The 12,987-nt window shown below is 38.0% G+C and overlaps 1 protein-coding gene across 1 annotated transcript in view; it reads right to left on the bottom strand.

Annotated features, from left to right (window-relative positions):
- Nucleotides 1–12,520, bottom strand: part of RPS6KA6 (ribosomal protein S6 kinase A6) — a 201,726-nt gene extending 189,206 nt beyond the window's left edge. Inside the window, exon 1 of the mRNA XM_081115464.1 lies at nt 12,149–12,520. Within this exon, the coding sequence (XP_080971590.1) occupies nt 12,149–12,226 (78 nt within the window). The 5' untranslated portion in view covers nt 12,227–12,520. The remainder of the gene's footprint in view (nt 1–12,148) is intronic.
- Between the last annotated feature and the right edge of the window lie 467 nt (nt 12,521–12,987).

Below are 12,987 nucleotides of genomic sequence, written 5' to 3'. Positions count from 1 at the left end.
TTTTCTTACCAAGCTGTATTAAACACTGAATAAAACTGAATGGATAATATGTGATCAATAAATGTCATATCTTTCTACCTTAAGTTTAGACACATTTAAGATGGACTGTGTCTTCAGGTAAAAAATTTATGCGAAGTGTTAAAATTCTATATTTCCTCTTAAAGTCTGCCCCCAACCACTTTATAGGAGAGGCAGATAGGTCTTATAGTAAGAATAATTATACATGACCTTTAAAATTTTTGTTAGATATGTGATGAGATATTTTAATAAAAATAGAGTCACTATCCCCTTACCTAGCTAGCAATAAGGTATGCAGATTATATAACCTCTTAATTATAAGGCTAACTTATATAAAAATCAGCTAGGACCCCAAAATTTCACTTTTATCCTTATAAAAAAGCAAAATTTCAAAACTACACAGCAAGAGCATACAAGATAGCTCAAATACATCCTCTGCCTCAATCGTGTCTGAAAACAACAGATAAAACTGGAAAAAATTATAATTCACAGAAAATTTATTTTAAAGCTAACTGCTTAGGAACTGATATTGCTTTTTTTTCCCCTTGTTGGATAATAAGAACTATATGACTATTTCTCTTTTTACTTTGGCCTCGAGCTGTGATTCTGAATCCCTGGCTGTACATTATAATTTAGGGAATGATGCCCAGACCCCCAACAGGTAAGTTAATTATGAATCTTAGTAAGGCACTATCACAGAATTTTTCTAATTTGCAGGTACATTTAATATACAGTTACAGTGATGAGAAATACCAGCCTGAGGAAATTTAAGGCCAACTACAATTGCAATCCAACTACATTTCAAATGTGTAGTATACCCTTAGAGCCTGCTTACCTGTGTTCTATTTCACCCTCCAAATCCATCCTCCATTTTTTCTATACACTTTCTAATTTATATTTTCCTTCTTTCATATTAAAATAGTTTATTATAGGCATACCTCATTTTATTATGCTTTCTTTTATTGTACTTTGCAGATAATGTGTTTGTATTTTTTGTATGTTTTTTTTTTGTGTGTGTGTGTTGTTATTGTTTTATTATTTACAAATTGAAGGCATGTGGCAATAGTTCATCAAGAAAGTCTACACAAGCCATTTTCCAACAGCATTTGCTCATTTTCTGTCTCTGTGCCACATTTTGGTATTCTCACAATATTTCAAATATATTTTATTATTATTATACTAGTGGCCCGGTGCAAGCAATCATGCACATTGGAAGGAAATTTATTAGAAGAAATATTTTAATATTGCTATTCGCCCTTTCTCTATAATAGAAGTGTCCGAGATGAAAGAAAATTAGTAAAATGTATATGAAAACAATATATATATCCTATATAATAAAGAGGTAATATTGACCATCGCACCATCGCACAAGATGGCTGCCCCCATGTGGTCACAAGATGGCCACCACAAGATAGGCAGCAGGGAAGGGCAGTTGGGGGCGACTGGGCTGGAAAGTGAGGGCAGTTGAGGGTGACTGGGCCAGCAGGGGAGGACCAGACCTGCAGGGGAGGGCAGTTGGGGGCGACAGGGCAGGGGAGGGCAGTTAGGGGCAATCGGGCCGGCAGGGGAGCAGTTAGGCGTCAATCAGGCTGGCAGGTGAGTGGTTAGGGGGTGATCAGGCTGGCAGTCAGAAGTGGTTAGGTGCAATCAGGCAGTCAGGCAGGCGAGAGGTTGGGAGCCAGCAGTCCCAGATTGTGAGAGGGATGTCCCACAAGGATCGGGCATAAACTGGCAGTCAGATATCCCCTGAGGGGTCCCCGATTGGAGAGGGTGCAAGCTGGGCTGAGGGATATCCCCCTCCAATGAATTTCATGCACCGGGCCTCTAGTTAATTAATAAATAAACAATAGCAACATGATATAACAACAAAGACGATATAAAAACAACAAAAACATGATATGAAAACAACATTGATAAAACAATGACTGATAAATTGATTAAACTTATTCCAATGTGCCAATAGTTGGTCTTCAGACTTATTCTGTTATATGTTGCTTTCTTTCAGCTTCAGAATCTCAAAAAAAAAAAAAAAAACAACCAAATTCATGATCAACAATGACAGATTGAAACACATGTGTGTTATTGGTGCCACTGAGAACTTTATATGTATCATGCATGCGCAAGTCAATGTTTATTTTAAATTGCCAGTGCGCTTCATATGTACCTGCCATATGTACCGGTCACTTAGCCACCCACTCACCACCCATTCCCCAGCCAATCTCCCTCTCTTCAGGCCTTCCTATTCCTGAGACACAACAATATTGAAATTAAGCCAATTAGTCACCCTACAATGGCATCTAAATGTACCAGTGAAAGGAATAGTCGCATGTCTCTCACTTTAAATCAAACCTAGAAATTATTAAGCTTAGTGAATAAGGCATGTCAAAGCCTAGATAAGTCAAAAACTAAATCTCTTTTTTTTAATACATTTTATTGATTTTTTACAGAGAGGAAGGGAGAGAGACAGAGAGTCAGAAACATCGATGAGAGAGAAACATCGACCAGCCGCCTCCTGCACATTCCCCACCATGTGCCCGCAACCCAGGTACATGCCCTTGACCGGAATCGAACCTGGGACCTTTCAGTCTGCAGGCCGACGCTCTATCCACTGAGCCAAACCGGTTTCGGCAAAAACCCTAATTCTCTTGAACCTAACATTTAGCCAAGTTGTAAATGAGGTTTAATGAAAGAAGCCATCTCTACAACATTAAAATATAAGGTGAAGCATCAAGGGCTGGTATAGAAGTTGCAGCAAGTTATCCAGAGCTCTAAGGTAATTAATAAAGGTGATACACTAAACAACAGATTTTCATTGTAGCTGAAATAGCTTTATATTGGAAGGAGATGCCATCTAGAAATTTCATAGGTAGAAAGAAGTCATGCCTGGCTTCAAAACTTCAAAGAACTAATTGGCTCTCTTGTTAGGGTCTAATACTATTGATGACTTTAATTTGAAGCCAATGTTCATACTGAAAATCCTAGGGCCTTTCAGAATTATGCAAATCAACTCTGCCTGTGCTTTATAAATGAAACAAAGCCTGAATGACAGCACATCTGTTTACAACATAGTTTACTGAATAATTTAAGCCCACTGTTGAGCTCAGGAAAAAAAAAAAGATTCCTTTCAAAATATTACTGCTCATTGACAATGTACCCACTCACCCTATGTAAAGCTCTGATAGAGATGTACAAGGTTAATGTTGTTTCAAAAACAATTAAAATTTTTAAAAAAGATTAATGTTGTTTTCATGCCATTTAACAAAACATCCATTATGCAAACAATGCAACAAGGGGTAATTTTGACTTTTAACTTGTATAATTTAAGAAATACATTTCGTAATGTGATAGCTGCCATAGTGATTCCTCTGATGGATGTGAGCAAAGCAAAGAATTCACCATTCTAGAATCCATTAAGAACATTAGTATTTCATAGAAAGATGTCAAAATATCAACATTAATAAGAGTTTGGAAGAAGCTGGTTCCAACCCTCATGTATGATTTTCAGAGCTTCAAGATTTCAGTGGAGGCACTAACTACGGATGTGGTGGAAATAGCAAGAGAACCAGAATTACAAGTAGAGCCTGAAAATGTGACTGAATTATTGCAATCTCATAATAACACTTTAGTGAATGAGGAGCTGCTTGTTATGAATGAGCAAAGAAAGTAGTTTCTTAATATGAAATATACTCCTGGTGAAGATTTTTTGAACATTGTTGAAATGATAACAAAAGATGTTACATAATCTTAATTGAAAAAGCAGTGACAGGGTTTGTGAGGATTGACTCCATTTTTTGAAAGCTGTACTGTTTGTAAAATGCTATCAAAGAGCATTGCATCCTACAAATAAATTGTTTGTAAATGGAAGTGTCAATTGATGTGGCAAACTTCATTGTTGTCTTATTTTAAGAAACTGCCACAGTCACTCAAACATTCAGCAACCACCAGGCAAGACCCTCCATCAGCAAAAAGATTATCATTCACTGATGGTAAGCATTTGTTAGTAATAAAGTATTTTTAATTAGGTTATGTACATTTTTAGATATAATTCTATTACACACTTAACAGATTACAGTATAGTATAAACATAAGTTTTATATATACTGGAAAACTGAAAAATTCATATGACTTGCTTTATTGCAATAATTATTATGGTGGTATGGAACAAAACCAGCAAGATCTCCAAGATATGCTTGTATTTAATTGTATTTCTTATAAACCATCACAAATACTTTTTGAAATGAAATCATGTGTAAAACACATTCTCTCTCTCTCTCTCTCCCTCTCTCTCTCTCTCTCTCTCTCTCTCTCTCTCTCTCTCTCTCTCTCTTTCTAACACACACACGCGCACACACACACACACACATACACACACACTCACACAGCATGACATCAAATATACAGATAAAAATCAAGCAGAAAAATCAGTTATATAGAATGCCTCCAGCATAATTCAGAAAACATTTATATTATCTACAAAAGCCAAATTAAGCTTAGCTCTACATCTACAAACAAACCAAAACTAAACAAAATACACAAAGAACAAAAACTATCAGCAAGAACATTAGATAGTCTTTGGAGATTACATAAATGTGAAAACATTGTATAGGAAATTCTAATAAAGTACGAAAATGCTGACCAGCCAATGTGGCTCAGCGATTGAGCATATATCTATGAACCAGGAGGTCATGGTTCGATTTTCAGTCAGGGCATATGCCCGGATTGCGGGTTCGATCCCCACTGGAAGGCATGCAGGAGGCAGCCAATCAATGATTCTCTTTTATCATTGATGTTTCTCTCTCTCTCCCTCTCCTTTCCTCTCTGATATATACATGAGGAATATATATATATATATATATATATATATATATATATATATATATATAATTTATATGTAATTTACATATATATGTACTTTACATATATATGTAATTTTTTAAATTACTAAAAGGCTTGCCTCAAGATTCCAACTACCCACCAGATCATCAGAAATGTTGCTAGCCCTACCCAGTTTGGCTCAGTGGATAGAGCGTTAGCCGGGGACTAATGGGTCCTGGATTTGATTCTGGTCAAGAGCACATGCCCATGTTGTGGGCTAGATCCCCAATATGGGGCGGGCAGGAGGCAGCTGATCAATGATTCTCTCTCATCACTGATGTTTCTATCTCTTTCCTCTCCTTTCGTCTCTGAAATCAATAAAAATATATTTTTTAAAAAGTTATTAAAATACCTTCTGGAGGTAGGAAATATCACATATACATTACATACTTACATACATACATACACACATATAGATAGACACAAATAAAGATCTTAACACCTTTCACTCTAAAATTTCAGTCATGAGTCAGGCATAAACTCAGTATGGATAAAAAAGAGGCGATATACTAAATATTACAAGCTCAGGGGATGCCTACATGGTAGGTCTTACAAACTCAGAGACTAAAAGTAACCACATAGGATTATTTGAACATATACATTTCTAAAAATGGGTCATGGCAAGTAGTCATGTCTGCCTGTAACTTTCTTGACAAAAGTAAATCTTTACCTTAAGTGAGCCTGTATTTTACTTTTTGTATCTAATATGACATACCTTTATCAGAGTGGTGGTGAACGCACAATTCAGTGTACAGATGATGTGTTGTAGAATTGTGCACCTGAAACCTGTATAATGTTGTTAATCAGTGTTATCCCAATAAATTCAATAAAAAATAAAAAGAAATGTTGCTAAAGACAAGTGACAGCATCCACCAAAATAGAAATTATAGGAAGGAAAAAAATCTCACATATCTTCCTGAAAACTATAGATGAGGAAAACTATGAGATGGATGGTATTAAAACAATAGGGCCCAAGAAAGCAGCAGCACCAAGTCAGACCTTATTATGTAATGAGGTAATGATTAGCTCTCTTGATGAAGTAATCAAGGTAGCAAAATATAGAGGCCCTGCCCTGAAGGAACTGACCTGAATATTTCCAGACCAAACTTGTTTTAAAAAAGATAGTCTTGGAGGAACTGGGGAGGAACCAGTAAGGGGGAGGGGCCGATAGCACCATTTCTATTGGAAATAAACCAGGTGAAAGCATACAAGAAACAAAGATGCCCCTGTTCTCTTTTCCATATTACATAAATAAGAACCAATCATTATTTCAGAACAAACCTCTGCACCCACAGGATGCTGACTATTTAAGGTGAATATAACTAAAACTAAATAAGCAAGAATTGCAAGCCCAAGGATCATTTAAAAAGCATAAAAAATGTTTTAGTTTATAATAGGTGCATCAACCTTTGGTAGTAAAGATTTTAAGCATACAAGTATGACCAGAAATTTTTACAGTGTTTTCCTCTTATTCAAGACAATATGAATGAGGGAATAATTTTAGTTTCTATCTTCCCTATTTATTTTTGTATTATTCCAGTGGTTAGCACAGACACTTATATTGGCAAGCGGGCATTAAATATCTGTTAAATTGATTAAGTCCTACTACAACACTCCTAATCTCAGTGGATTTTTATTCTTTCCTTTTAGTCACCAACATCTAGTCAGTTGCCAAACTCTATTTTTATTTTTGCAAAGTCTCTACCATCAGCCCTCTCCTTTCAACCCCTTCCGCCCTATTTCAAAAATCTATTACTGCTTCCACTGAGTAATACAATAGTCTCTTAGCTGTTATTCCCCATGCTGAAATGGATATATTAGTATAAAAATACAATCTTGCAAAACGCAATCAGAAAGGATAAGAAAACTTGAATAAACTGATAACTACTGAGGAAATTAAAACAGAATTTATATATATATATATATATATATATATATATATATATATATATATATATATATATATACCTTCTAGCAAACAAAAGCCCTGGTCTGGACAGCTTCCAGCTTCACAGGGGAATTTTACCAAACATTCAAAGAAGAACTAAAACCTATCGTCCTCAGACTATTTCAAAAAATTCAAGAGGAAGGAACACTTTCAAGCTCCTTCTATGAAATCAGCATTACTTTAATCCCAAAAACAGATAAAGACACTATAATGATAATTACATATGATGAACATAAATGGTAAAATCCTCAACAATGTATTAGCAAATCAGATCCAGCAATGCATTAAAAAAATCATACACCATGACCAAGTGGGATTTATTCTGGGAATGCAAGGCTGGTACAATATTCATAAGTCAATAAATGTGATATGTCACATAAATAAATTGAAGGACAGAAAATCACATGATTATATCAACTGAAGCAGAAAAAGTATTCAACAAAATCTAACACCCATTTTAGATAAAAACTCTCAGCAAAGTGGGAATAGAGGGATTATACGTCAACATAATAAAGGCCATATATGACAAACCTACAGCCAACATCATATTCAATGCGCAAAAACTAAAACAATTTTGCTTAACAACAGAAACAAGACAGAGATGTGTGTTTTACCACTATTATTTAACATAGTACTGTACGTCCTAGCCATAGTGATCAGATAATAAAAATGAAAAGACATCCAAATTGGAAAGAAGTAAAACTGGCATTATTCACAGATGACATGATAATGTACATAGAAAACCCTAAATATTCCATCAAAAAACTACTAGATTTAAAAAATAAATTTGGCAACATAGCAGGATACAAAATTAACACCCAGAAATCAATGGCATTTTTATACAATAATAATGAACTGTCAGAAAGAGAAACAAACAAACAAAATCCCATTTACCATTGCAACAACAAAAAAATTTAAGATACTTAGGAATAAACTTAACCAATGAGATAAAGACCTGTACTCAGAAAATTACAGGACATTGAAAAAATAGATAGAGGAAGATACAAACTAGTGGAAGAATATACCGTGTTCATGGGTTGGTAGAATCAACATCAGTAAAATGTCCATACTACCCAAAACAATCTATAGATTCAAAGCAATCCCTACTAAAATACTAATGGCATAGCCCTAACCAATTTGGCTCAGTGGATAGAGCGTCAGCCTGCGGACTCAAGGGTCCCAGGTTCGATTCCAGTCAAGGGCATGTACCTTGGTTGCGGGCACATACCCAGTGGGGAGTGTGCAGGAGGCAGCTGATCGATCTTTCTCTCTCATCAATGTTTCTAACTCTCTATCCCTCTCCCTTCCTCTCTGTAAAAAATCAATAAAATATATATTTTTTTAAAATACTAATGGCATAGTTCACAGATCTATAACAAACACTACAAAAATTTTTATGGAACCAAACAAAAAACCCGAATAGCCATAGCAATCTTGAGAAAGAAAAACAAAGTTCAAGGAATAACAATACCAGATATCAATTTATACTACAAAGCCACTATATTCGAAACAGGCTGGTACTGGCACAAGAACAGGCATATAGATCAATGGAACAGAACAGAGAACCCAGAAATCGACCCAAGCCATAATGCTCAATTAATATTTGACAATGAAGGCAAGAACACACAATGGAGTCAAGAGAGTCTCTTCAATAAATGGTGTTGGGAAAATTGGACAGATACATGCAAAAAGATGAAACTAGACCACCAATTTACACCATACAGAAGAATAAACTCAAAGTGGATAAAAGTCTTAAAAGTAAATTGTGAAATCATAAAAATCTTAGAAGAAACTATAAGCAGCAAAATCTCAGACATCTGTCATAGCAATATGTTTACCAATACATCTCCTAGGTCAGTGATGGCGAACCTTTTGAGCTTGGCGTGTCAGCATTTTGAAAAACCCTAACTTAACTCTGGTGCCGGGTCACATATAGAAACATTTTGATATTTGCAACCAGAGTAAAACAAAGACATATTTTTGATATTTATTTTATATATTTAAATGTAATTTAACAAAGAAAAATCAACAACAAAAAATGAGTTCGGGTGTCACCTCTGACATGCATGTCATAGGTTCGCCATCACTGTCCTAGGGCAAACATAACTAAGGAGAAAATAAACAAATGGTACTACATTGAAATAAAAAGCTTCTGCACAGCAAAAGACAACATCAACAAAATGAAAATAGAGACCACTGCATGAAAGATCATATTTGCCAATGATACATCCAACGAGGGGATAATTTCCAAAATATACAAGGAAATCAATTAAACAACTTAACAGAAGGAAGACAAATAATCCAATTAAAAACTGGGCAAAGGACCTAAATAGACCCTTCTCCAAAGTGGACATACAGATGGCCAAGAGACATTTGAAAAATGTTCAAATTCACTGCTCATCAGAGAGATGCAAATTAAAACCATATGAGGTATCACCTCACACCTGCCAGAATGGCTACCATCAACAAATCAACAAATGACAAGTGCTGGCAAGGATGTGTAGAAAAGGGAACCCTAGTACACCGCTGGTGGGAATACACACTGGTGCAGCCATTATGGAAGACAGTATGGAGTGTCCTCAAAAAATTAAATATAGAACTGCCATTTGACCCAGTGATCCCACTTCTGGGAAAATGTCCTAAGAAATCCGAAACACCAATCAGAAAAATTGTATGCAACCCTACATCCATAGCAATGCAATTTACAATAGCTAAGATCTGGAAACAGTCCAAGTGCCCATCAGTAGATGAGTAGATAAAAAAGCTGTGGGACAGCCAGTTCCAGTGTACCTCAGTGGTTGAGCATCGACGTATGAACCTTTTTTCCAGTAGCCAACAGAGCCCATATTTCCTTCTCTGGCCATTATCCACTTCTCACTGGAACCAAGCTAGTTCTTGTTTGAAAGCTCCAACACATTTTTCCATAGAGCAATTCTACCGTGTTTAAGCTCTTCATCATTATACCTCTCCATTGTGCACTGGTCTGAAAATGAAACTACCCTTAATAATTTTTCCTGTGGGAAAACATGTTAAGTCTCAAACAACCAATTTTCACACTTTTGAATGATAATTCAAAGGTTAACAATGACCCATGAAACAAGACAGATAAAATATATTAGAAAAGACTCCATAATATATGATAGTGTATATAATCTTTAATTTTATCATGATTCAACACACACAGAAATTACTTCCTTTCACATTAAAATTAATAGATTATTAGGTTTTATTTAAGAATGTCAACATATTTTCAAAATATATATTTAGAATGAAAGTAACCTTAGTCCCCAAAACTATCACAATTGAAGGCCGCAAAGTTCATGCTCAAAGATTAACATTTCTAAAGTCAACATCAACAAACATGTAATTAGAATAAATATAAATTCTCAAAGAAATGCCATTATAAACCATTAACAAAAACTTCTACTAAATACTAAGCAGGCCTGTTTATATGTAGCATTTAGTTTTCACCTAGAATATTTGAATTAACTCACTTGCAGGGTTAAATCTACACAATCATAACTGTTTTAGGCAAAGAATGTAGAAATACTATCTTCACCACATTACCTTCACCTTTCATTTTACTTCATAGGGATTAACAATTTCCACTGGAGTATTTTTCCAAATTGCTGAGGTAGAAAGACCCATTGTTAAATCTCTACTATATCTAAAACATACTGCAAACAATAAAAAAACCATGTGTGGTAATTACAATAGAAAACGCTTAAAATAAATATAAAGAAAGAAAACACTTATACAGTAAAAGTTAACAAAAAATAATAAAATAGTAGGCATGTGAAAGGCTACCCAGCCCCCACCCCATCCTTATTCAAGTGGTCTTGTAGACCAGTCACCTAAGTCTATGTCAGTAGATTACATACATGAATAAAACAGTAATTCCTCTGCTCTTGAATAGTCTGGCAGAAAATTCTTGGAAGTATAAAACATCCCTACATTCCAAAAAGAAATGAACCCCTCTTCATTTGTCCTGTTCTTAATAGATGTAGAATATTAAATGTTTTTGGGAATTGCTTAATTCTGTAGTAAAATATTCCCTATAAGTAGAGAGGACTCAACTTTAGACAACTGAATGTGTTTCTACTACATTCTTGTTAAATGTTACTCTGGCATGTAATTTTAACGCAGTTCAGTTGGAAATTTGAAAGGAAAAAAGAATGAGTTAGACAAGAGTCCAAAGTGTATTTTTAAGGATGGAATGATACTTAAAGACATATTTGCACCTTGAGACACTGAGGATTTCAAGTCCTTCCTCAAAAGACCCTATTGGGAGTCAGTTTGGCATTCAAGTATTTTTAGAAGGTCTATGGTGGCCTCTACTGTAGTACTAGGCTGTCAATCAATTAAGTTATCAGATCTGACTTTCTATCCCAAAAGTGTAGTTATTGTGCTCAAATGCTGTCAGCTTTTAATAGCAACAACAACAACAAACAAACAAACAACGAGAAAGCGAAGTACCTGTGCACATCTAAGTTCTCACTGCACAGCTGATCAAAGTTCAACCACAACAGTTTCAGAAGAGGAGCAGGAAGAGAGGAGAACCAAAATATTATGGTTAAATCTCGCTGTCTTACCAAAGATACATTATATAAGGGCTGGAGTTTACTATGTGTCTTTTATGGAACAATGGGGTGGCGTGGACAACAATTGTGAAAGGCAGAAAGAAGGGGTGGAGGAAAGGGGGTGGTGGAAAGAGGGGACCACAGAGGATGCAGTAGAACATCACCTGAATGTAGATTAAGAAATCTGGCTCCAGTTAATCGACACTGGGGTTGTTACAAAAAAGACACAAGCCACACAGAAATGAAAAAAAAAAAAAAAAAAAGTAAGGCGCACTCATCCCTAGTTGCAAATGTCACCAATTACTTAGTCAACTTGGTGTTTTTGTTTCCCTGGGTTCCTAAAACACCCACGCTTCAACAGAGAGCTGAAGTTAGCAGCTGTCCCCCAAAGTGTTCCCAGCGAGTGCAGAGAGACTTGCGAACCCAGCGCGACACCTGGTTCATCCCCTAGTCCCTCTCTAGATCGCTAAGTGCAGAAACTTAGTCACAACTCCAGAGCAGCCAGCGAGGCAGGCACTCTCTCCACAACTGAGCCTGCCAGCTAGTCCCTGCCCGCTCTGAGGGAAGGCACAGTTGGGACAGCGCTTGTTTAATCCTCCTGCAGCCTCCAGAGGGCTTGCTTGGGCACCCTGCTCCCCAGCCCCACGCCCCTTCTTTCTGGAGTCCCCGCCAGGACCCGGAGGGAAGGAGGAGGGTGGCTCCAGCCCCCCTCCGCCACCACACTAACCTCGCAGCTGCTCGCGCCGCCACCAAACACCTCCATGTCTTGATCCCAGGGCTCCTCCTGAGGAGCGAATGGTAGCATCACCCCTTCAGAAGCACAGGAACAGGAGCTGCCTACCACTGGCCCCGCTGTGCATCCTGTCTGTAGCGCTTTCCTGCCGCCGCCAGGACCTTCCAGCCCCGCCTGCAGCGACCGCTACTCTAGCCACTGGGTCCCTCCAAGGCTGGGAGCCAGAGGTCACCTCCGCCACAGGCTGCTGCTCCCCATAGAGAAGACAACTCCGCGCTGTCTCTCCTGGAGCTGCCGCTGGGCTCCGCTCACCACTGCCTCTGCCGCCGTGTCTGTCGCTTGGCGGTGACCCCCCGCCCCCACCCTGTTTCCCTGAGCACCCTCCCCGCTCCAAGCTCTGTCAATATGGCGGCAGCGGCGGCTTTACCTGTGCAGCGCCTGGACAACACCACCCCCCCCCCCCCCACACACACACACACCCCACGGCGGCACGATAACGTCACCCGAACGTCAATGGAGATTCCCTAGCCTGGGGTGTAGGGGGTGTGGGAAAGAGGGGCGGGAGCGAGTTTGGAGGACCGCGTGGTGGGAGGTGGGACGGAGGGGAGGGGGGCGTGCTGGGCGGGGGAGGGAGGGAGGGAGGCCGGAGAGAAGTAGTAAAAGCCACTGCTAGTGCCAGGCTAAACCTGCCCACTCCACGGAGCATGCGCGGCACTGTTCACACATGCTCAGCAGGCCCTCTCAAGTCTACGAAGCAGCCTTGTGCAGGAAGGATTCCCCAAAAAGATGCAGAAACATGGTGATCCTTCTGAACATTGGAGGAGTCAGTGTCA

Source organism: Myotis nattereri (genome assembly GCF_964212035.1).
Source record: "Myotis nattereri genome assembly, chromosome: X".
NCBI classification, from domain to species: Eukaryota; Metazoa; Chordata; class Mammalia; order Chiroptera; family Vespertilionidae; genus Myotis; species Myotis nattereri.
The sequence above is the reverse complement of the archived record's forward strand: the minus strand, read 5'-3'. Positions and strand labels throughout refer to the sequence as shown.